This window comes from Oncorhynchus keta, chromosome 24, assembly GCF_023373465.1.
Source record: "Oncorhynchus keta strain PuntledgeMale-10-30-2019 chromosome 24, Oket_V2, whole genome shotgun sequence".
Lineage (NCBI taxonomy): Eukaryota > Metazoa > Chordata > Actinopteri > Salmoniformes > Salmonidae > Oncorhynchus > Oncorhynchus keta.
Genome location: NC_068444.1, coordinates 45,889,876 through 45,914,230, shown reverse-complemented (window position 1 = coordinate 45,914,230; position 24,355 = coordinate 45,889,876). Strand labels below are relative to the sequence as shown.

At 43.5% G+C, this 24,355-nt stretch overlaps 1 protein-coding gene across 3 annotated transcripts in view; it reads left to right on the top strand.

Annotated features, from left to right (window-relative positions):
- The window catches only part of LOC118357613 (retinoic acid receptor alpha-like), a 238,458-nt gene that overhangs the window by 101,029 nt on the left and 113,074 nt on the right, over positions 1-24,355 (top strand). For all 3 annotated transcript variants that reach the window (XM_035734906.2, XM_035734904.2, XM_052478388.1), the window contains one exon: positions 16,893-17,479. In XM_035734906.2, coding sequence (XP_035590799.1) covers positions 17,335-17,479 — 145 coding nt within the window. In that variant the 5' untranslated portion in view covers positions 16,893-17,334. The remainder of the gene's footprint in view (positions 1-16,892; positions 17,480-24,355) is intronic.

The following is a 24,355-nucleotide window of genomic DNA, read 5'->3' as shown; positions in this document are numbered from 1 at the left end:
TCACAAAACAATACAGTTTTATATCTTTATGTTTTGAAGCCTGAAATGTGGCAAAAGGTTGCAAAGTTCAAGGGGGCAGAATACTTTCGCAAGGCACTATATATATATATATATATATATATATATATATATATATGGAACACGACAAGACGAGGACAAAAGACGTCTGACTGCTATGCCATCTTGTTGACAAAGTTTAAAACCTGTTAGGGCTCATGTGAATTTTCGCAGCTTTTTGTTAAAAATCGCGCAACATTTCAGCGCCCTGCTACTCATGCCAGGAATATAGTATATGCATATGATTAGTATGTGTGGATAGAAAACACTCAGACGTTTATAAAACTGGTTAAATCACGGCTGTGACTATAACACAACGTGCGTTTCATCGAAAAGTGCAGGAAAATCTGATCACTGAAAATGGAAAAATATATCCATGCGCCACTTCAACCGATTGATAAAGGCGAACCACATTAAATGGGGCCGAGGTTGCAATACCTACAGCTTCCACATGATGTCAACAGTCTTGTCATTTGCCTAGGCTTTGTTTCTTGGTCAAACGAACAAGAGACGGCTCATTTCTTCAGGTCTCCGACCGGATATTTTGGTTGAGATTTACCCGGACATTATTTCCAGACCTACAGCTATAGAATATACATCGCCTCGTGATCAATTTGATCGCTTATTAACGTTTACTAATACCTAAAGTTGCATTACAAAAGTATTTCGAAGTGTTTTGTGAAAGTTTATCGACTTTTTGAATTTTAAAAAATGACGTTATGTTATGAAACGCTATTTTTTTCCGTTTATCACACAGTCTTCATAGATCGATATCCAGGCTATATATGGAAAAAAAAGACCCAATAGTGATTATGGGACATCTACTAGTGCCAACAAAGAAGATGGTCAAAGGTAATGAATGTTTTATATTTTATTTGTGCGGTTTGTGTAGCAACGACTATGCTAATTATTTTGTTTACGTCCCCTGCGGGTCTTTTGGGGTGTTACATGCTATCAGATAATAGCTTCTCATGCTTTCGCCGGAAAGCATTTTAAAAATCTGACTTGTTGCCTGGATTCACAACGAGTGTAGCTTTAATTCAATACCCTGCATGTGTATTTTAATGAACGTTTGAGTTTTAACTAATACTATTAGCATTTAGCGTAGCGCATTTGCAGTTCCAGAGCTCTAGATGGGACGCCTGCGTGCCAGGTAGGACCAAGAGGTTAATTTAGAATTATATAAAAGTCCCTAAGGATCTGTGAGAGTATCTGAGAATATCTCATGGAAAATGCCGCTTGGATATTAATTTAGAATCCTTCAATCCTCAATGTAATTATTGGCGGAGAGTCACGTCATTTAACCTCATAGTCCGCCCCATCCCGCATGCGGTCGCGTTACTACAGCCTCAAGCTCATTACCATAACGCAAAGTTAGCGATTTCTAAAAATCGCAAATTAAATGAAATAAATATGCCTGCTCTCAAGCTTATCCTTTTCTTAACAATCCTGTCGTCTCAGATTTTCAAAATATGCTTTAGAACCAGAGAAAATCAATAATTTGTGTAAGAGTGGTGATAGCTAGCTTAGCATTTAGCGTTAGCATTTAGCACGAAACATATGCACAAAAACCAGCAAAGGGATCAAATAAAATAATTTACCTTTGAAGAACTTCAGATGTTTCAATGAGGAGACTCTCAGTTACATAGCAGATGTCCAGTTTTTCCTGAAAGATTCTTGTGTCGGACACAATGTTCCGTTTTGTTACTATGCATTTGGCTACCGAAACTAACCGAAAATTCAGTCACCTACATGTCAAACTTTTTTCCGAATTAACTCCATAATATCGACTGAAACATGGAAAACGTTGTTTGAATCAATCCTCAAGGTGTTTTGTCATATATCTCTTAATTGAAATGGCAGTCCTAGAAGCCTTCTTTGTTCTCTGATTCGGATGGAAAAATACTGGTAGCTGACTTTTGCGCACCAATTTCCACGCAGACACCGTGCGGGACACTTGGCAATTGCAGTCTCTTATGGTCAATCTTCCAATGATATGCCTACAAATGCGTCACAATGCTGCAGACACCTTGGGGAAACGCTAGAAAGTGTCCGTTCATTCCTGTCGCATTCACAGCCATATAAGGCGATCATGGAAAACGTACCTTCAGAAATCCTGTTCATTTCCTGGTCGCTCAAACATCTTGGTTTTGCCTGAAGCTTTTGTTATAAGGCACTCACAGTGAAAAGTGTCTTCTTTCCAAAACTATCAATTCCAAGCATAGTCGAGCATCTTTTCGTGACAAAATATTGCGCTTAAAATGGGCACGTCTTTTTATCCAAAAATGAAATAATGCCCCTAGTGGACTAACAGGTTAAACAAATATTTTTAGATATACTCTAGGCCTACCATAGGCGACATGAGTATTGGTTACACTACAATTTAGGGTGTGGAAATGTTATGCCCCTTAGATATTCATTTGGAATCCTCTTATGCCTACTCCCAACTGTCACGTTGTATATCGCAATATTTTTCATTCCATCCTAACAGAAACACTGAGGTTTTCATTTTTTCTCAGAATAGAAACACCGTAATATTTATCAAATGAATTAAGCCAAATTTCTTAATCAATCCCATGTACTATGTTATTACACAAAAGGTTTTAAATTCTCTAGTAATCCCAATATGGGAGGCTATCAAATGCTTTTCAAATATGCCCTCTGGTGGTCAAACTAGCACTAACTTTCATTAACGTAAATAATAGCTGACAATTAAATAACGTGCCACATAATGCAGTATGACGCAACTTTTAAGGGAGCTACCTCTGTATCACAGCCATTAAACTCTAACTGTTTTGAATTCACCATTGGCCTCATGGTGAAATCCCTGAATGGTTTCCTTCCTCTCTGGCAAATGTGTTAGGAACAATGCCTGTATCTTTGTAGTGACTGGGTGTATTGATACACCATCCAAAATGTAATTAATAACTTCACCATGCTTAAAGGGATATTCATTGTCTGCTTTTTTAAAATTTTTACCCATCTACCAATAGGTGCCCTTTGCAAGGCATTTGAAAACCTCCCTGGTCTTTGTTTGAAATTCAGTGCTCGACTGAGGGACTTTACAGTTGATTGTATGTGTGGGGTACAGAGATGAGTTGGTTATAAACAAGTCATGTTAAAGACTTATTGCATACAGAGTGAGTCAATGCAACTTATGTGACTTAATATGGAGTTGATCCCCCATTTGCTGCTGTAACAACCTCCACTCTTCTGGAAAGGCTTTTCACTAGATGTTGGAACACTGTTGCAGGGACTTGCTTCCATTCAGCCACAAGCTTTAGTCAGGTACTGATGTTGGCTGATTTTAAGCCTGGCTCCCAGTGGCCGTTACAATACATCCAAAAGGTGTTCGATTGGGTTGAGGTCATGACTCTGTGCAGGCCAGTCAAGTTCTTCCACACCGATCTCAACTTCGCTTTGTGCACGGGGGCATTATCATGCTGAAACAGGAAAGGGCCTTCCCCAAACTGTTCCCACAAAGTTGGAAGCACAGAATCGTCTAGAATGTCATACACTGTAGTGTTAAGATTTCTCTTCACTGGAACTAAGAGGTCTAGCCCGAACCATTATTCCTCCTCCACCAAACGTTACAGTTAGTGCTATGCATTGGAGCAGGTAGTGCTCTCCTGGCATCCTCCAAACCCAGATTAATTTGTTGAACTGCCAGATGGTGAGGCGTGATCCATCACTCCAGAGAACACGTTTCCACTGCTCCAGAGTCCAATGGCGGCGAGCTTTACACCACTTCAGCTGACGTTTGGCATTGTGCATGGTGATCTTAGCCTTGTGTGCGGCTGCTCGGCCGACGCTCTCGACAAACAGATATTGTGCTGACTTTTCTTCCAGAGGCAGTTTAGAAATCAGTAGTGAGTGCTGCAACCGAGGACAGACGATTTTTACACGCTTCAGCACACAGCGGTCCGTTCTGTGAGCTTGTGTAGCCTACCTCTTTGTGGCTGAACTGTTGTTGCTCCTAGACGTTTCCATTTCACAATAACAGCACTTACATTTGACCGGGGCAGCTCGTGCTTGTTTGTTCCCTGACTTTGACCTTTTTGATTTTGTCTGTGCGTTCATGCATGTGCGAGGGAGGGTGAGAATGTGTGTCTGCACGTGCGTGTATGCTTTTGCCATTCCCTGCAGACATTACGAGTGCAGCCCACCCTTAAACCCTTCCGCCCATTGGAGCTTTTCGATTATTAATTCATCATCGGCTGTCAGATCCTATTAGTCACTGGCTCCTGCTACTACATAACATAACCTCCGACCTGCATTCTCTACATATATATATATATATATACATACACACACACACACACACACACACACACACACACACACACACACACACACACACACACACACACACTCGCACCCTGCTCAGATATGTCAGTAGAGCACAGGCACAAGGAGTGACCCATAATGTTTATTTTGTGGGGAAGGCCCTTTCCTGTTTTAGCATGGCAATGTCCCCGTGCACAAAGCGAGGTCCATACAGCAATGGTTTGTCGAGATCAGTGTGGAAGAACTTGACTGGCCTGCACAGAGCCATGACCTCAACCCCATCGAACACCTTTGGGATGGATTGGAACGCCCACTGTGAGCCAGGCTTAAATCACCCAACATCAGTGCCCGATCTCACTAATGCTCTTGTGGCTGAATGGAAGAAAGACCCTGTAACAATGTTCCAACATCTAGTGGAAAGCCTTTCCAGAAGAGTTGAGGCTGTTACAGCAGCAAAGGGGGGACCTACTCCATATTAAATCACATAAGTTACATGGACTCACTCTGTATGCAATAATAGTGTTCAACTATTGGTAGCTGGGTGAAACATTTTTTTAAAAGCAGACATTGAATATCCCTTTTAATGGTGAAGTTATTAATTACATTTTGGAGGGTGTATCAATACACCGTCACTACAAAGATGCAGACGTTGTTCCTAATTCATTTGCCGCCAAGGAAGGAAACTGTTCAGGGATTTTACCATGTGTTTTTTATATTTGACAAAAGTACAGACTCGGAGCTAGAAAATTGTATATCATACACTGCAGTTGAGGAACAATAGGAAAGTAATTCTGCTTTGAAAGTTGATAAACTTGTCACCCCACTTTTGAGAAAATGGACCTTAACAGTTACTGATCCGATGCAGTACCTTAGGACTTCTATAACGATCAAAAATATAAACGCAACAATTTAAACAATTTTAATGAGTTACAGTTCATTATAATGAAATAATTCAATTGAAATGAGTTCATTAGGCCCTAATCTATGGATTTCACATGACTGGACAGGGGCGCAGCCATGATGGGCCTCAGAGGGCATATTGGTCTGGCTCCCCACCTGCTGGGTGACTCATCCAATCAGAATTAGTTTTTCCCCACAAAAGCGCTTTATTACAGACATAAATACTTGTGTTTCATCAGCTGTCTGGGCGGCTGGTCTCTGACAATCCCTCAGGTGAAGAAGATGGTGGAGGTCCTGCGCTTGCGTGGTTACATGTGGTCTGCGGTTGTGAGGCCGGATGGACGTACTGCAAAATTCTCTAAAACAACGGAGGCGGCTTATGGTAGAAAAATCAATATTAAATTCTCTGGCAACAGCTCTAGTGGACATTCCTGCAGTCAGCATGCCATTTGCACGCTCCCTCAACTTTAGACAAACGTGTATGTTTTTATTCCACGGTTAGCTGTCCGGTTGATCACTCTGCAGCCTGAAAGCATAAGGACGTTCAATACTGTACAGTATAATAGTGCTGTAGGGCTCCATCCTCCATAGCACTTACTTTCTATGTCTTCCCTATCATATAACACATAGATCACATGTGGGACTGGGAGGAGAATGGGCCTGCCGGGTTGGGGGAAGTGTGTGTGTGTGTGTGTGTGTGTGTGTGTGTGTGTGTGTGTGTGTGTGTGTAGGCCTGCAGTGGCAAAATATTTGAACCCTTAGGCAAACACAGTGTGTTTAAACTAATGACACACAAATTATTGTATTTTTCTTGTCTATATTAAATACTCCATTTAACCATTCACAGTGTAGGTTGGAAAAGGTATGTGAACCCCTAGGCTAATGACTTCTGCAAAAGCTAATTGGAGTCAGGAGTCAGCTAAACTGGAGTCCAAACAATGAGACGAGATTGGAGATGTTGGTTAGAGCTGCCCTGCCCTAATTAAAAGTCACAAAATTTGATTTTGCTATTCACAAGAAGCATTGCCTGATGTGAACCGTGCCTCAAACAAAATAGATCTCAGAAGACCTAAGATTAAGAGTTGTTGCCTTGCATAAAGCTGGATATGGTTAAAAGTATCTCTGAAAGCATTGATGTTCATCAGTCCACGGTAAGACACTGTCTATAAATGGAGAAAGTTCAGCACTTGCTACTCTCCCTAGGCGTGAACGTCCTGCAAATATGACTGCGAGAGCACAGCGCAGAATGCTCAATGAGGTTAAGAAGAATCCTAGTGTCAACTAAAGACTTACAGAAATCTCTGGAACATGCTAACATCTCTGTTGACGAGTATACGATACGTAAAAAAAACATTAAACAAGAATGGTGTTCATTGGAGGACGCCACGGAAAAAGCCACTGCTGTCCAAAAAGATCATTCCTGCACGTCTTAAGTTCGCAAAAGAGCACCTGGATGTTCCACAGCGCTCCTGGCAAAATATTCTGTGGACAGATTAAACTAAAGTTGAGTTGTTTGGAAGGAACACTGTGTGGAGAATAAAAGGCACAGCACACCAACATCAACTGCAACCCAACTGTAAAGTATGGTGGAGGGAGTATCATGGTTTGGGGCTGCTTTGCTACCTCAGGGCCTGGACAGCTTGCTATCATCGATGGAAAAATGAATTACCAAGTTTATCAAGACATTTTGCAGGAGAATGTAAGGCTATCTGTCTGCCTATTGAAGCTCAACAGAAGTTGGGTGACGCAACAGGACAACAACCCAAATCACAGAAGTAAATAAACAACAAAATATCTTCAACAGAAGAAAATACTTCTGGAGTGCTCAGTCCTGACCTCAACCCGATTTGAGATGCTGTTGCATGACCTCGAGTGGTTCACACCAGACATCCCAAGAATATTGTGGAACTGAAACAGTTTTGTAAAGATGAATGGTCCAACATTCCTCCTGGCCGTTGTGCAGGTCTGATCTGCAACTACAGAAAATGTCTTTGCTGCCAAAGGATTGTCAACCAGTTATTATATACAAGGGTTCACACACTTTTTGCACCCTGCACTAAATGTTTACAGTCTGTTCAATAAAGACATGAAAATGTAGAATTGTTTGTTATTAGTTTAAGCAGACTGTGTTTGTCTACTGTTGTGACTTAGATGAAGATAAGTAAAACTTTGGTAACTACAAAACAACAATGGTAATTTATTTGAATTGTAAATCCATATTGATAAACTGGGTAAATCAAGATGTGGCCTAGGTCTAAAATCAAATCAAATAAAATAAAATAAAATCACATTTTATTTGTCACATACACATGGTTAGCAGATGTTAATGCGAGTGTAGCGAAATGCTTGTGCTTCTAGTTCCGACAATGCAGTGATAACCAACAAGTAATCTAACTAACAATTCCAAAACTACTACCTTATACACACACAAGTGTAAAGGGATAAAGAATATGTACATAAGGATATATGAATGAGTGATGGTACAGGGCAGCATACAGTAGATGGTATCGAGTACAGTATATACATATGAGATGAGTATGTAGACAAAGTAAACAAAGTGGCATAGTTAAAGTGGCTAGTGATACATGTATTACATAAGGATGCAGTCGATGATATAGAGTACAGTATATACGTATGCATATGAGATGAATAATGTAGGGTAAGTAACATTATATAAGGTAGCATTGTTTAAAGTGGCTAGTGATATATTTACATCATTTCCCATCAATTCCCATTATTAAAGTGGCTGGAGTTGGGTCAGTGTCAATGACAGTGTGTTGGCAGCAGCCACTCAATGTTAGTGATGGCTGTTTAACAGTCTGATGGCCTTGAGATAGAAGCTGTTTTTCAGTCTCTCGGTCCCAGCTTTGATGCACCTGTACTGACCTCGCCTTCTGGATGATAGCGGGGTGAACAGGCAGTGGCTCGGGTGGTTATTGTCCTTGATGATCTTTATGGCCTTCCTGTAACATCGGGTGGTGTAGGTGTCCTGGAGGGCAGGTAGTTTGCCCCCGGTGATGCGTTGTGCAGACCTCACTACCCTCTGGAGAGCCTTACGGTTGAGGGCGGAGCAGTTGCCGTACCAGGCGGTGATCTGTAGAAGTTTGTGTGCTTTTGGTGACAAGCCAAATTTCTTCAGCCTCTTGAGGTTGAAGAGGCGCTGCTGCTCCTTCTTCACGACACTGTCAGTGTGAGTGGACCAATTCAGTTTGTCTGTGATGTGTATGCCGAGGAACTTAACTTGCTACCCTCTCCACTACTGTTCCATCGATGTGGATAGGGGGGTGTTCCCTCTGCTGTTTCCTGAAGTCCACAATCATCTCCTTAGTTTTGTTGACGTTGAGTGTGAGGTAATTTTCCTGACACCACACTCAGAGGGCCCTCACCTCCTCCCTGTAGGCCGTCTCGTCGTTGTTGGTAATCAGGCCTACCACTTGTGTCGTCCGCAAACTTGATGATTGAGTTGGAGGCGTGCGTGGCCACGCAGTCGTGGGTGAACAGGGAGTACAGGAGAGGGCTCAGAACGCACCCTTGTGGGGCCCCCGTGTTGAGGATCAGCGGGGAGGAGATGTTGTTGCCTACCCTCACCACCTGGGGGGCGGCCCGTCAGGAAGTCCAGTACCCAGTTGCACAGGGCGGGGTCGAGACCCAGGGTCTCGAGCTTGATGACGAGCTTGGAGGGTACTATGGTGTTGAATGCCGAGCTGTAGTCGATGAACAGCATTCTCACATAGGTATTCCTCTTGTCCAGGTGGGTTAGGGCAGTGTGCAGTGTGGTTGAGATTGCGTCGTCTGTGGACCTATTTGGGCGGTAAGTAAATTGGAGTGGGTCTAGGGTGTCAGGTAGGGTGGAGGTGATATGGTCCTTGACTAGTCTCTCAAAGCACTTCATGATGACGGAAGTGAGTGCTACGGGGCGGTAGTCGTTTAGCTCAGTTACCTTAGCTTTCTTGGCAACAGGAACAATGGTGGCCCTCTGGAAGCATGTGGGAACAGCAGACTGGTATAGGGATTGATTGAATACACACCGGCCGGCTGGTCTGCGCATGCTCTGAGGGCGCGGCTGGGGATGCCGTCTGGGCCTGCAGCCTTGCGAGGGTTAACACGTTTAAATGTCTTACTCACCTCTGCTGCAGTGAAGGAGAGACCGCATGTTTTCGTTGCAGGCCGTGTCAGTGGCACTGTATTGTCCTCAAAGCGGGCAAAAAAGTTATTTAGTCTGCCTGGGAGCAAGACATCCTGGTCCGTGACTGGGCTGGGTTTCTTCTTGTAGTCCGTGATTGACTGTAGACCCTGCCACATGCCTCTTGTGTCTGAGTCGTTGAATTGAGATTCTACTTTGTCTCTGTACTGACGCTTAGCTTGTTTGATAGCCTTGCGGAGGGAATAGCTGCACTGTTTGTATTCGGTCATGTTACCAGACACCTTGCCCTGATTAAAAGCAGTGGTTCGCGCTTTCAGTTTCACGCGAATGCTGCCATCAATCCACGGTTTCTGGTTAGGGAATGTTTTTATCGTTGCTATGGGAACGACATCTTCAACGCACGTTCTAATGAACTCGCACACCGAATCAGCGTATTCGTCAATATTTTTATCTGACGCAATACGAAACATATCCCAGTCCACGTGATGGAAGCAGTCTTGGAGTGTGGAGTCAGCTTGGTCGGACCAGCGTTGGACAGACCTCAGCGTGGGAGCCTCTTTTTTAAGTTTCTGTCTGTAGGCAGGGATCAACAAAATGGAGTCATGGTCAGCTTTTCCGAAAGGGGGGCGGGGCAGGGCCTTATATGCGTCGCTGAAGTTAGAGTAACAATGATCCAAGGTTTTACCACCCCTGGTTGCGCAATCGATATGCTGATAAAATTTAGGGAGTCTTGTTTTCAGATTAGCTTTGTTAAAATCCCCAGCTACAATGAATGCAGCCTCCGGATGAATGGTTTCCAGTTTGCAAAGAGTTAAATAAAGTTTGTTCAGACCCATCGATGTGTGTGCTTGGGGGGGGATATATACGGCTGTGATTATAATCGAAGAGAATTCTCTTGGTAGATAATGCGGTCTACATTTGATTGTGAGGAATTCTAAATCAGGTGAACAGAAGGATTTGAGTTCCTGTATGTTTCTTTCATCACACCATGTCTCGTTAGTCATGAGGCATACGCCCCCGCCACTCTTCTTACCAGAAAGATGTTTGTTTCTGTCGGCGCGATGCGTGGAGAAACCCGTTGGCTGCACCGCCCCGGATAGCGTCTTCCCAGTGAGCCATGTTTCGGTGAAGCATAGGACGTTACAGTCTCTGATGTCCCTCTGGAATGCTACCCTTGCTCGGATTTCATCAACCTTGTTGTCAAGAGACTGGACATTGGCAAGAAGAATGCTAGGTAGTGGTGCGCGATGTGCCCGTGTCCTGAGTCTGACCAGAAGACCGCCTCGTTTCCCTCTTTTTCGAAGTCGTTTTTTTGGGGGGTCTCTGCATGCGATCCATTCCGTTGACCTGTTTGTAAGGCAGAACACAGGATCCGCATCGTGGAAAACATATTCTTGGTCGTACTGATGGTGAGTTGACGCTGATCTTATATTCAGTAGTTCTTCTCGACTGTATGTAATGAAACCTAAGATGACCTGGGGTACTAATGTAAGAAATAACATTAAAAAAACAAAACTGCATAGTTTCCTAGGAACGCGAAGCGAGGCGGCCATCTCTGTCGGCGCCGGAAGTACTAGTCTACTCACAATGAAGGTGAATGTATATTATTCAAAAGCAGTGTGTGCATGCATTGTTATTGATCTTGTTTTAGCTGATTTCAAGGGGCTACAGATGACAGACAATCCCTTCCATTTAACACTTATTTCATTGTACTGATAAACAACGTTTGCATACTAGAAGCAATCTCTTTTTATAAAAGTGTGTGCTTTCTTTATGAAATGGATGTCATTCACGATTCAGAATGTTGCTGTGGAATCTGACTTTGGCTATAATAATATATGCCATTTAGCAGACGCTTTTATCCAAAGCGACTTACAGTCATGTGTGCATACATTCTACGTATGGGTGGTCCCGGGAATCGAACCCACTACCCTGGCGTTACAAGCGCCATGCTCTACCAACTGAGCTACAGAAAGACCAACATGGGTTAAAGAAGGATTTTTAAGCCTTGAGACAATTAAGAAATGGATTGTGTATGTGTGCCATTCAGAGGGTGAATGGGCAAGACAAAATATTTAAGCGCCTTTGAACAGGTTATGGTAGTTGGTGCAAAACGCACCGAGTTGTGTCAAGAACTGCAACGCAGCTGGGTTTCACGCTCAACAGTTTCCGTGTGTATGAAGAATGGTCCATCATCCAAAGGACATCTAGCCAACTTGATAACTGTGAGAAGCATTGGAGTCAACATGGGCCAGCAATCCTGTGGAACGCTTGACACCTTGTAGAGTCCATGCCCTGACTTCGTTCTCGCTCTTTCTGTTCTATGCTCTAAAGCCAAGGTGACAATCATATAACATGTTATTTGAACTTAGTGGTTGTCACAATTTGAACTACTGTACAATATACTTACAGAAGTGTATTCTATTGTTCAGTGGGGTTATGACAGGGGTGAGTTTGGGAAACCAAGGGGTGCACGTTTACGTTTTTGCCCTAGCACTACACTGCTGATTAAAATAATAATTATTTAATCATTTGAAGAAGCTGTGTAGTGTTAGGGCAAAACACAAAATGTGCACCCCTTGGGGTCCGCAAGCAGTGTGTCACGAAGCAGTGCAGCTTGGCAGGCTTGTGTTTCGGAGGACTCTTGGCTCTCGACCTTCGCCTCTCCTGAGTCCATATGGGAGTTGCAGTGATGGGACAGGACTGTAACTACCAATTTTTCTAACCAATTTTGTGATATCCAAGGGGTAAAAAGTACGAAATTAAACAAAAATAAAAGTATCAAACATATCTAATTGTAGTACCAAACAGTTATTTTTTTTGTATCGAAAAGTACCGATGTTTCGGTATACTGTGCAACACTAATACCTTATGTTACCTTTAAGTGAATTGTAGACCAATCTCTCTCCCAGGTTTCCACGACTTAACATACAGAGAAAGAAAAGGAGATCTCTCGAATGCAGTGGGATAAGCTAGATGTGAGATTTGTTCTCTGTACAATGAGACTGTTTTAAAGGTCAAGTAGCTTGTGTTTCAAAATGGCCGGTGTCGGTGACGTGGTCGTTTGTAGCTCAGCTCTTACAACACCAGTATAGTGGGTGTTATTCCCAGGACCACCTATATGTAAAAACTGTATGCACACATGACTGTAAGTCGTTTTCGATTAAAGAGTCGGCTAAATTTGTATTAAATTATATTATGTACATGCCAGATGGCTTGGTGATTGAATACATTGGCAATGGACCAATTTTCAGCCTGCAATCTTTTACTCTGGCCTCAGTTAGCACATTGTTGATACACAACCAATAGCCTAAGTTACTGTATCTAAATATGCAGTGCAATATGGATTTCCAGTCCATCTGTATTTCCGTACAAGGGGTCTGTTGTAAGGTCACGTAACTTATGTTTCGAAATGGTCAGCTGAGCTGACATGCGTGCCAGATGGCTTTGTGATAGACTACTTAGCAATTTGCCAATTTTCAGCCTGCAACCTTTCCCTGCAACCTTTCCCCTGGCCTCAGTTGTTGTTGTAACATAACCTATGGACTATAGCTACCACATCTAAATATGCAGTCCTGTAAGGTTTTTCAGTCAATGTATTATAGGGGATGTTAATGCATTTTCGTGTGTGTGTGAGAGAGCCTACACATAACCATGATATCTGATTTGCTTTGACATCTGAAACGGACCAATACGTAACTGAACCTTGGCTGTTATGAAGCCTGTGTCCTCTTAATATGACTCAAAACAACAGTTTTACAGGTGGGTAGTAGTAGGGAGGTTTTAAAAGTGAAATAAAACAAAGACCAGCACCCTTGGGCTTTTTAAAGATGTTCGTGGAAGCTCTTTAGCCAATGCATATTCACCCCTTGTGCAGTGTCCTCCTTTTTGTTTGTCACTATATCAGTGTGTCCTGTGTGTGTCTGTCCTTGTGTATCCGGCTGCCCAGCCATATTACACGGTGATTTGGAGAGCACTTTGGGCCCCGATCAATAAGAATAAGGCAGCTAATAGAAGGATGAGAGCCAAAAAAGCCATGCTCTCAGCCTGATGGAGAGACGGACACACCAGGGCCCCATATAGACCATGTCTGCGAGACAGATTTCCAGCCGTTGCGCTAACGCTAGTTCTCATTGGTTTGGGAAACTACATTTACATTTACATTTAAACTACCCTGAACTTCCTTCATACTGGACACTGAGACATACAAATGTTATCCAAGAGTTCATCGGACTCTGGGGAAGTAGATAAAAAGGCTTCATTGCCAAAATCCTGTACACACACACACACACACACACACACACACACACACACACACACACACACACACAATGCCTAATGACAATCTTTTGCCTCATCACATACGCTGCTGTTACTTTTTTATCTATCCTGTTGCCTAGTCACTTAATCTCTAACTATAGACTGGGCGATATGTCAAATGAATTCAAATGTTTTTGCATTATATTCCAAATGCCTGCTTTGCAAGAACGATGTGCGTTTGTCCACTTGTTCTCACGTTGTCGTTTTGGCCTTGTCCCCTATGCTCCTTCTGTGCTGTGTGCACCTTCCCCCGTTTACACCAGAGATCTGTAAATAAGGATTAGACGCTCATGTCTCCACTCTAACAACGGGAGTCGTTGTCCCAAAGGCAGGAAGGCAGGCGACAAGATTGGGTCCAAAATAAGCGTGTAGAAGCTCATCTTTGCATCTTCCTCTCTGTTTACACACACACCAAGCCCCTCCCCCTCCACTCACAACAACAAAGATGAGAGATCACGTCATCTCTGACAAGCGGTTTCAACTCGCTATTTGCATTTGAGGTTTGGTCCAACTGAATCGGTCATATGGACACAAACACATTGAGGCATTATTTTACTGTAATAGAGAAGTTAACCTTTTAACGATCCTATTTTTACTCTTCAAATTGAGCGCAGAGCAGACAATAGTAAAACGAGAGTATCAATAAACATTTGATTCTGGAAAATGCATTCTTAGTTGGTCGCGTGCACCATTGCGGTACCATGTACCGCTAGCAGCATGTGTTTTCTAAATGTGCAATAAGCCTAAAACACATATGTAAGGATTTGGCAACTCGTTCTCATTGTGAGAGATAGGGTAGGGCACTTGATTTGAACATCTGAACTAAGTGGACAGGCTCACATGCTGTTGAAACAGTTGGAGACGGACAGGACAGAAGGGTGTGTTCATAACAATTCAACTGTTCTACCTTCTTAGCTTGCAAATCTATCCAAGTTCACTCAACTTAAAATATAAAGATTAGCTGGCTACTCACTAGGACATGGGCTTTTGCTTGATTTGTTTATGAGATCTGTGTTAATGTTCTATAATGGCTGCTACAAGAACTTAGTCATTATGCATGGTTCTGGTTAAATTAATAACAAAAAGGGCATTTCATAGACAGGAGGACCACAAAAAGCCTAACGATTAATTGGCCTATTTTTATATATATATTTGTAATAATGAGAATTACAACAATACTGAATGTACACTTATTTTAACTTGATATAGTACTTCAATAAAATCATTTTTGTCTCATAATGAAACATGTTCAATTTGGTTTAAATAATGCAAAAACAAAGTGAAATATTTGCCATGTAAAAAATAACGTTTAAGTTCCTTGCTCAGAGCATGAGAACTTAATTATATGAAAGCTGGTGGTTCCTTTTAACATGAGTCTTCAATATTCCCAGGTAAGAAGTACAATTCTGGCAAATTAATTACGGTCTTTCGTTAGGAAGAAATGGTCTTCACACAGTTTGCTACGAGCCAGGCGGCCCAAACTGTTGCATAGACCCTGACTCTGTTGCACAGAGAAGTGCAAGAGAAGTGACACAATTTCCCTAGTTAAAATAAATTCATGTTAGCAGGCATTATTAACTACATATGCATGTTTAAAGATATATACTTGTGTATTGATTTTAAGAAAGGCATTGATGTTGCACCAATGTGTACCTAACCATAAACAACTTTTTTCTGCGAATGCGCTAGTTAAATCACCCGTTTGGCGAAGTAGGCTGTGATTCAATGTTAAGTTAACAGGCACTGCATCGATTATATGCAATGTAGGACAAGCTAGTAATATCATCAACCATGTGTAGTTAACTAGTGATTATGTTAAGATTAAAAAAAAAAAAAAATGTTAAGATAAGGTTTACGCTAGCTAGCAACTTACCGTGGCTCATTGCTGCACTTGCTTAACAGGTAGTCAGCCTGCCACAGTCTCCGCGTGGAGTGCAGTGTAATGGGCCATAATCGCCGTCCAAAAATACAGATTGTTATGAAAACTTGAAACCGACCCTAATTACTCGGCCATTCCGATTAATCGGTCAACCTCTAATATCTACCTCAATTACTTTGCACCCCTGCACATCGACTTGGTACTAGTACCCCCCCGTGTATATAGCCAAGTTATCGTTACTCATTGTGTATTTGTGTTTAATTTTCTATTTTCTTTCTCTCTACGTTGTTGGGAAGGGCCCTTAAGTAAGCATTTCACTGTTAGTCTACCTACACCTGTCGTTTATGAAGCATGTGAAAAATACAATTTCATTTCATAACATTTTCAACAACAAAAAAACGACTTTCCTCCTTGCTTCATTCATGTGCAATGCTCGCTAGAGCAATCCTTTTTTTACCAAACGCCACATCTTGCTTAGGTGGTTGCGTGTCCCCCGTTGTCAAGGTTTCTTACGCTGTTGTCCCGTTTGTGTTAAGACCCCTGCCTCATAACGAGATCATTACGCTTGAAAAAAATGAAGTCATGTATATAAACATTTGATCAAACGGTCTCCATGAATTATACAGAGGCCTGCTGGAGCGAGACAATGTTCCCAGTGTACCAGGCTGTAGCTAGAGACACGCCTAAAAATGGGCTAGAATTGAGTGTATTGTATTCTGTTTGTCTAATGTTGTTAACATTGGATCTTCATTCTTACATTACATGATGAATACGGACTCAAGTGACGAGTGTGTGTGTGCGCACCTGCTCTATGGCTTTGACTGTGTGTGTTTGTGAAAGACATCCGGGACTAACGATGGTCATAATTAGCTACGTTTTCTTTTGTTTCATTTATGTCTCGGTGACATTCCCCCAGGGTTTTCACTCTAGCCTTGGTAATGAGTGTGTGTGTGTATTGGTCGAGCTATCGCATACCCATTGCATGCTGTTCATGGCTTTTAATGCCCCATAAGATAATTCGCCTGAAGTGGGTGTTTTTGACCATTTCAGACTCGACATTTCCAGTAATTAGCGTCACATAGATGCATGTTTTTCCCTTTTAAATGGGGGGAAAATATACATTTTCTTTATATAATTATCTCTCTCGCTGTGTTTGTGTGTTGCAGTTGACCTTTTAACCATAGCTTCTTTTGCAGGTGTGTATAGATGCGAGGGCTGACATGTAATGTTTTTTGAAGTGTGTTTGTGGTATCTATGATATTGTCCCAAAGGGGATTCAACATTTTTAATTATCTTTCTCTCTAGGTGAAGATCGAAGGACACTCAAAAAGAGAGTCGAGACACTGAACGGTTAGCGCTATACCAGAGAGGACTCTTTCATAGTCGTCATATCTCTACGTATTCCCCATGTCTGGAACCGACTCCACAGTGGAACACCTGTTATACCCTGCCTGTGAAGGTTCAAAACCTCCTTCATAACCACTATCCTGCACCTCTCCTCGCCATCAGTCAAAGGAGGTAACAAACAGGCGGCAACTTTGGGGAAGACAACAACTCCAAGAGACTACAACTCCAGGTGCCTAATTCAGAGGGCATTTCTCCAGTCCCAACGCCACTGGAATACCACGCGTGTCCATCGCCCATATGTGGGCTAAAACCACTCCATTACCCACACTGACACCATTCTGAGCCCTGTATTGCCACAGTGTTTGGGGTGTCGTCATCGGTGGCGCTGGATTGAGCCCAAATGGCTGGGAAGGGCAACCCGGTCCCTGGCCCACACCTCAACGGCTTCCCCATGCCCCACTACTCCTACTTCTTCCCCCACATGCTGGGGGGGCTCTCTCCCCCCGGCCTGCCCCTGAGTAGCTACAGCACGCCCTCGCCAGCCAGTAAGTACCCCTACTGTACGCCCTCAACCTTCTCTCTGCTGTTTCAATTGACTGTGTGGTGTAGTGTTGCTGCTTGCTAAAGCGCATTTGTTTTGGCTGTGCTGTTGTCTGCTTTGCCTCAGAATATTAGCCTGTTTTTTTCTGGTATAGCCAACTCCTTTGTCTACGGTCTGGCGCTCAAGGTATCAGAGTATTGGCCTGTTGCAGTATTTTGAGTCTAAGCATGTTGGCTTAAACAGCCTACTACTAGAGTTACGGTGGACTGTTTCTAAGGTCTTGTATAAGGCTCTGAGATTTTGGTTGTGTGGGCATCTCCGGCTTTGTCTTTTTTGGAATGTTCGAGGTAAGAGGAAGAACCCTGAGCTCTGAGTGGTTTCTGCTCCTCAGAAAAAGTTGTCTTCATTAGCAGAGAAAATGTTCCTGTGCCATGCGGTCTGATCATCCGTAGAGGCTGATGGCGGGAATGGAATGATATAATTGCAATGTTACCTGTGTCCTGCAGTTGTTGGCATATTTTGCATCAAACTATTTAGCTTCGCTATTTATTGTTTTTTTGAGGATCGGATGTTGGAGAGACAGGAAATCAACAGAGATGCTGGGATGTTATTGTGCAGGGGGAGTGAGCTTTCATCTGGCCTGTTTAGACCAGTCCCACATGAGACTGTAACCCGAGCATAGCGCCACTGCCTACAGCATTCACCGTCTTCAATACTCAGGCCCTCTCTAACACACACACACACACACCATGAAAACGTCTTAGATCACACAGGACAAGAGGACAGGGTAGTCAACCTGACATCTGAAAATGGACAAGCCACTAAAGCCAACCTTATCTATGTAAAATGACTACATATTGTTATGAGAGACTTAGTCAGCCAGGTTGCTCGGGGTCAGTGTATTGACTTTCCATCTGGTCATATTAGCATGGTGTTCAATGGGATTAGCAAGAGGAGGAACTTTGATTAGCAGTCAGTCATGTCCACTTCCTCATTGAGCCCTGAAATACTGGGACATGCTTTTCATCCTATTCCTCATTTGAGTTGTATCTATTCAATTTGAATAAGTAACATTCGAATGGTAGTGGTACATTGTGTGTGTGGACACTGCATCGCTATCTCTTGTGGCCTTTTTGTGTGTGTGTGTGTGGCACATGTCTGTCAGGACTCTCTCCCAGTGTTTGACGAGAGGGGAGGCAGGGTTCCTTCACTTAAGCCACACAAACACTTCCTGGGACATTGACCACCGCTTCCTACTCACTCATGCACACACACAAACACGTACACTCTCTCATTGACATAGTTTCTGGGTCATTTCATCAAACCATGACACCCACCATCTCAGATTGTTCTGAAATTGTATCTGGAGTTAGAAACCTTTAAGCTTAGCATTCCTGCAACATTATTTTGTTGAAATATAATTGGATGTCTGAGAAATTAAGCCTAATGGCAGGAACAGCACTCTCTAGTGGTCAGAACCTGGTAATATCAGGATGTTGTATGGGACATGAACCTAAACTTCAATGACTAATTTCTCTGAACAGGGGAAAAAAACATGACCAAATTCATTGAGAATGCATTTCACAGTATGAAGAAACAATACTTTGAGCGGCAGCTCCATACTACCTGTCAAACAGAGAACGGATATTGTATCGTGCATGTGTACAAATGAAGCCAAAAATCTAAGTTTAAACATTTCTAACGTATGCTGCCCTAATTTTCAAGAAAAGTGCATATAAAATGAAAGATTTACTTACAACCTGTTTTAAAAATCCTGATAATACATACCGAGTGTACCCTTTAACTTAGGGCAAGGCGTCCCACTAGCAGGACAACTTCAGGTGAAACTGGAGGGGGCGCAATTCAAATAAATAGTCATAAATATTATGGATACTAAACATTTAGGTACCCATAAGGGTCTTATATCGGTTGAAAGCTTAAATTCTTGTTAATCTAACTGCACTGTCCGATTTACAGTAGCTATTACAGCGAAAACATGCCATGTGATTGTTTGAGGACGGCGCCCCACATAAGAATATTTTTCCACCGGCACAGGTTTCATACATTCACAAATAGTGATTAAATATTCACTTTTTGAAACTCTTCCTCTGATTTGTCATCCAAAGGGTCCCAGCAATAACATGTAGTTTTGTTAGGTAAAATCCTTCTTATCTATATCCCAAAAGGTCTGTTTAGTTGGCACCATCAATGAGTAATCCACTCGTTCAACTTGCAGAGAAAGGAATCCGAAACTCTACCCCTAAACTTTGTTTCAACAAGTGAAAATACATTTCTATTAACTCCTCAGATACCCTAAAATGTAATCAAACTATAATATTTCTTACGGAAAGAAGTATGTTCAATAGGAAACCGATTTTAGGAGGTGCGTCCTGTCTTCATGGCGCGTGCAAACACGAATTTCCAAGACTGTCCCTGTACTAAAACTGATATTTCTTATTCGTTTTGGAAGTTACACGCCTGAACTTGAACATAGACTGTGGAAGCCATAGGAATTGCATCCAGGGAGATAATTTGGTCCAGCGTACCAGGCTGTAGCTAGACGTGTTCCAGAGTACCAGGCTGTAGCTAGACGTGTTCCAGCGTACCTGGCTGTAGCTAGACGTGTTCCAGCGTACCTGGCTGTAGCTAGACGTGTTCCAGCGTACCTGGCTGTAGCTAGACGTGTTCCAGCGTACCTGGCTGTAGCTAGACGTGTTCCAGCGTGGCTGTAGCTAGACGTGTTCCAGCGTACCTGGCTGTAGCTAGACGTGTTCCAGCTGGCTGTAGCTAGACGTGTTCCAGCGTACCTGGCTGGAGCTAGACGTGTTCCAGCGTACCTGGCTGTAGCTAGACGTGTTCCAGCGTACCTGGCTGTAGCTAGCGTACCTTGCTGTAGCTAGACGTGTTCCAGCGTACCTTGCTGTAGCTAGACGTGTTCCAGCGTACCTTGCTGTAGCTAGACGTGTTCCAGCGTACCTGGCTGGAGCTAGACGTGTTCCAGCGTACCTGGCTGGAGCTAGACGTGTTCCAGCGTACCTGGCTGGAGCTAGACGTGTTCCAGCGTACCTGGCTGGAGCTAGACGTGTTCCAGCGTACCTGGCTGGAGCTAGACGTGTTCCAGCGTACCTGGCTGGAGCTAGACGTGTTCCAGCGTACCTGGCTGGAGCTAGACGTGTTCCAGCGTACCTGGCTGGAGCTAGACGTGTTCCAGCGTACCTGGCTGGAGCTAGACGTGTTCCAGCGTACCTGGCTGGAGCTAGATGTGTTCCAGCGTACCTGGCTGTAGCTAGACGTGTTCCAGCGTACCTGGCTGTAGCTAGACGTGTTCCAGCGTACCTGGCTGTAGCTAGACCTGTTCCAGCGTACCTGGCTGTAGCTAGACGTGTTCCAGCGTACCTGGCTGTAGCTAGACCTGTTCCAGCGTACCTGGCTGTAGCTAGACGTGTTCCAGCGTACCTGGCTGTAGCTAGACGTGTTCCAGCGTACCTGGCTGTAGCTAGACGTGTTCCAGCGTACCTGGCTGTAGCTAGACGTGTTCCAGCGTACCTGGCTGTAGCTAGACCTGTTCCAGCGTACCTGGCTGGAGCTAGACGTGTTCCAGCGTACCTGGCTGGAGCTAGACGTGTTCCAGCGTACCTGGCTGGAGCTAGACGTGTTCCAGCGTACCTGGCTGGAGCTAGACGTGTTCCAGCGTACCTGGCTGGAGCTAGACGTGTTCCAGCGTACCTGGCTGGAGCTAGACGTGTTCCAGCGTACCTGGCTGGAGCTAGACGTGTTCCAGCGTACCTGGCTGGAGCTAGACGTGTTCCAGCGTACCTGGCTGTAGCTAGACCTGTTCCAGCGTACCTGGCTGGAGCTAGACGTGTTCCAGCGTACCTGGCTGGAGCTAGACGTGTTCCAGCGTACTAGTTTGTCTTCACTATTATTCTACAATGTAGACAATAGTAAAAATAAAGAAACTCTGGAATGAGTAGGTGTGTCCAAACTTTTGACTGGTACTGTATGTAAATGTGATATCAGTTTTTTAATAAATTAGCTCAAATGTCTAAACCAGTTTTTGCTCTGTTATGGGGTGCTGTGTATAGATTGAGGCGAAAACTTAGCAAAATGTGGTCGAAAAAAGCTAAAGAACATATAGAATGAGATTTCTAGTCAGCTTTCTACAATATTGTTTCTCTTGTCCAAGGCTCAATCACCCATGATTCTAGTTGAAACAACCACTCACACCACCACTGACATTGCACATTTTCTAAATAGCCTATATTTTCATAGTGATTTATGTGTATATGTCATACATGTTTATTTGTTCTAATAGGCCTACAGTGTTGTTTTAAATGGTTGCTTGGACTAGGGTCCAGCGTTATCCAGATGTTCATACCTTTAAAACCGTCCCTGTACCAGTGTATAAGTGACACACACACACACACACACACACACACACACACAGAGCCTTCCTATTTTCTTCCCATGAACTCGTTATCAGCACCAATCCATCTTGCTGTCCATATAGTCTTGCACGCTCTTAGTTCGTCTCTCTGACCATCACCCCATCTCTTTCCCTGGCGCGCACACACACACACAGACACACACACGCACACGCACACAGACCCAGTCTCATGAAACCCAAACACAGTTTTGCTCCAGCCACTCTATTCACTCAACAACAAAAATGCTGGAGTGTTTGTTTGGAGCTTAGAATATAAGAGTCCAGTGTTGGAGGACATCCAGGGGGGGGCGGGGTTGTTATGCATTACAACACTGCTGTGTTCCAAATGGAGGCTAAACACACACAACTGGCAAGAAGTCTTAGGGCAACGACTTGTCTCGTTCAGCCTTGATAATTCTCCAGCAGATCTGCGGCCAGAAATCTAGTGAACATTCTGTTACTGCTAAATAGCACTGGTGTCGGCACATGGCTCCCAAGTTATTTGTTTGTGTGGCCAACGTTTCCCCCTTAGCAACATCGTGTATAGCGGACTCCCCAGCCCCAGGCTGTTTTGGGGTTTGGCTGGACAATTCAGGACAAACTAAATCACTTATAAAATAATTCAGAATAGGATGACACAGCCTTACTATCATCCATTTCAGCTGTCACTCTTGTTTACTTCTTTACATTGTCAAGATTTTGATTGCAACATCAGTTGATTCCATGACCAAGTCAGTTGAGTGAAATATGATACTGTATGATCATCCAACTGTCATTTCACTATTTTTAGATGAATCACACTCGCACCCCCTGGCAGACCTGGGTTAAAATACTAATTGTAATCATTTCAAATACTTTATCTGTGCTTTATTTGAGCTTGCCTGGTTTAATGGACCAATAAAATAGTCCCAAAACTGCAAACCCATTTGGCACTTCAGGCAGGCTAGAGCAAACGCTTTAAGTATTTGAATGGTTTCAAATAGTCAGCCTACTCAGTGTTCCAGGTGCTTTTGGCTGAGGCCAGAGAGCAGTGACCTGGTTCAGACAAAGCTGTTCTCCAGTTCAGCCCCCGCAGGCCAATTATTTGGGCCAAACAGAGCAGAAGGGTTAATCCATCTGTGCTCGGGTAACACAGCCCAGCGCAACCTTACCTAACTTCCAGAGGTGTGTCTTTGCCAATTATTTTCTGATGAGGTAAAGGAACCCAACCCTGGAACTAAGCCCTTACCTAATCCATCCCTTCTGTCTGTAGGGAGCTCATTTAGCCTTTAGCATTTATGCTGCTAGGGTATGGGAAACTAGGCTAGCGGCTAGGCTACTGATTCATTCCTAGCAAATGTATTGATGTTACGCTTGCTCTAGTATTATGGTAGACTAATTACATAATTATTGGCTACTGATGATGTTATTATAGCCGCCATAGAACTCACTGTTATACTTTAGTCCTTGCTTGGTGGGGAATTCCAACCCTCGCCCGGCCAATGTGTGCTGCAGATTTTGACTTTACGAGTGGCAAATTGGCATGTATTATGTATTTTTCAGAGAGAGTGAGTGGGGGGGTAATATGAAACAAATTTTTCAGAGGCCGATAACATTAGGACCCCTGTTCAGTGTGTATGTGTGTCAGTGTTGGCAACCTCAGCAGTATTTTAAACGGTACAAGGTGGAATTTCCTGTCTGTGTAAATATGGATATGGCAATGTGTGTGGTGAGTACGGTGGCCTGGTCAGACAGGTGGTCCACGGCACTCTGGGGGGACGTCCCAGGGACAAGCCGAGACGCCATGTCGGTGGGAAGGTGGCAGAAACTCCACCCTCCTTCCCCTCCTGTCCTTCCATTGCTGAGGGCTGAAGCAGCAGGTAAACTTTTAGGTTGTAGGTAAACAAAGTGAACAAACAGTAGTTAGTTTACTAGTCTGTCCATATATACTTTGAAGGCAAGCCACAGTAGCAGGCTGGAATGGACAGGTTAACTCCAGACATTGGCCTTGTACCTGTACGGCACACACATGAGACTGTGTGTTGGTAACCTGAGCATAGTGCCACACTGCCTACAGTACTCACTGTTCTCAATACTCAGGCCCTCTCCACACACACACACACACACACACACACACATGAGACTGTCTGTTGGTAACCTGAGCATAGTGCCACACTGCCTACAGCACTCACTGTTCTCAATACTCAGGCCCTCTCTACACACACACGTGCACATACGAGAGAGAGAACCTCTCAGGAGATCAGGTCATTATTGGAAACTCATTTAAGCACTGCCAATACTATGATTTCGAGGACGCGTGCTTATTAAGCAGGCCGTGTAAAACATGTCTTCCCATGCTGGCTCTCAGTCAGTCATTTAGCCCTAATGACTAATTAACAGTTGGCAATTGACTGTAGAGTGAGTAGTCGAAGAGCAGTAGGGCAAATATGTATGTTGCGATGACTTGAATTTTTA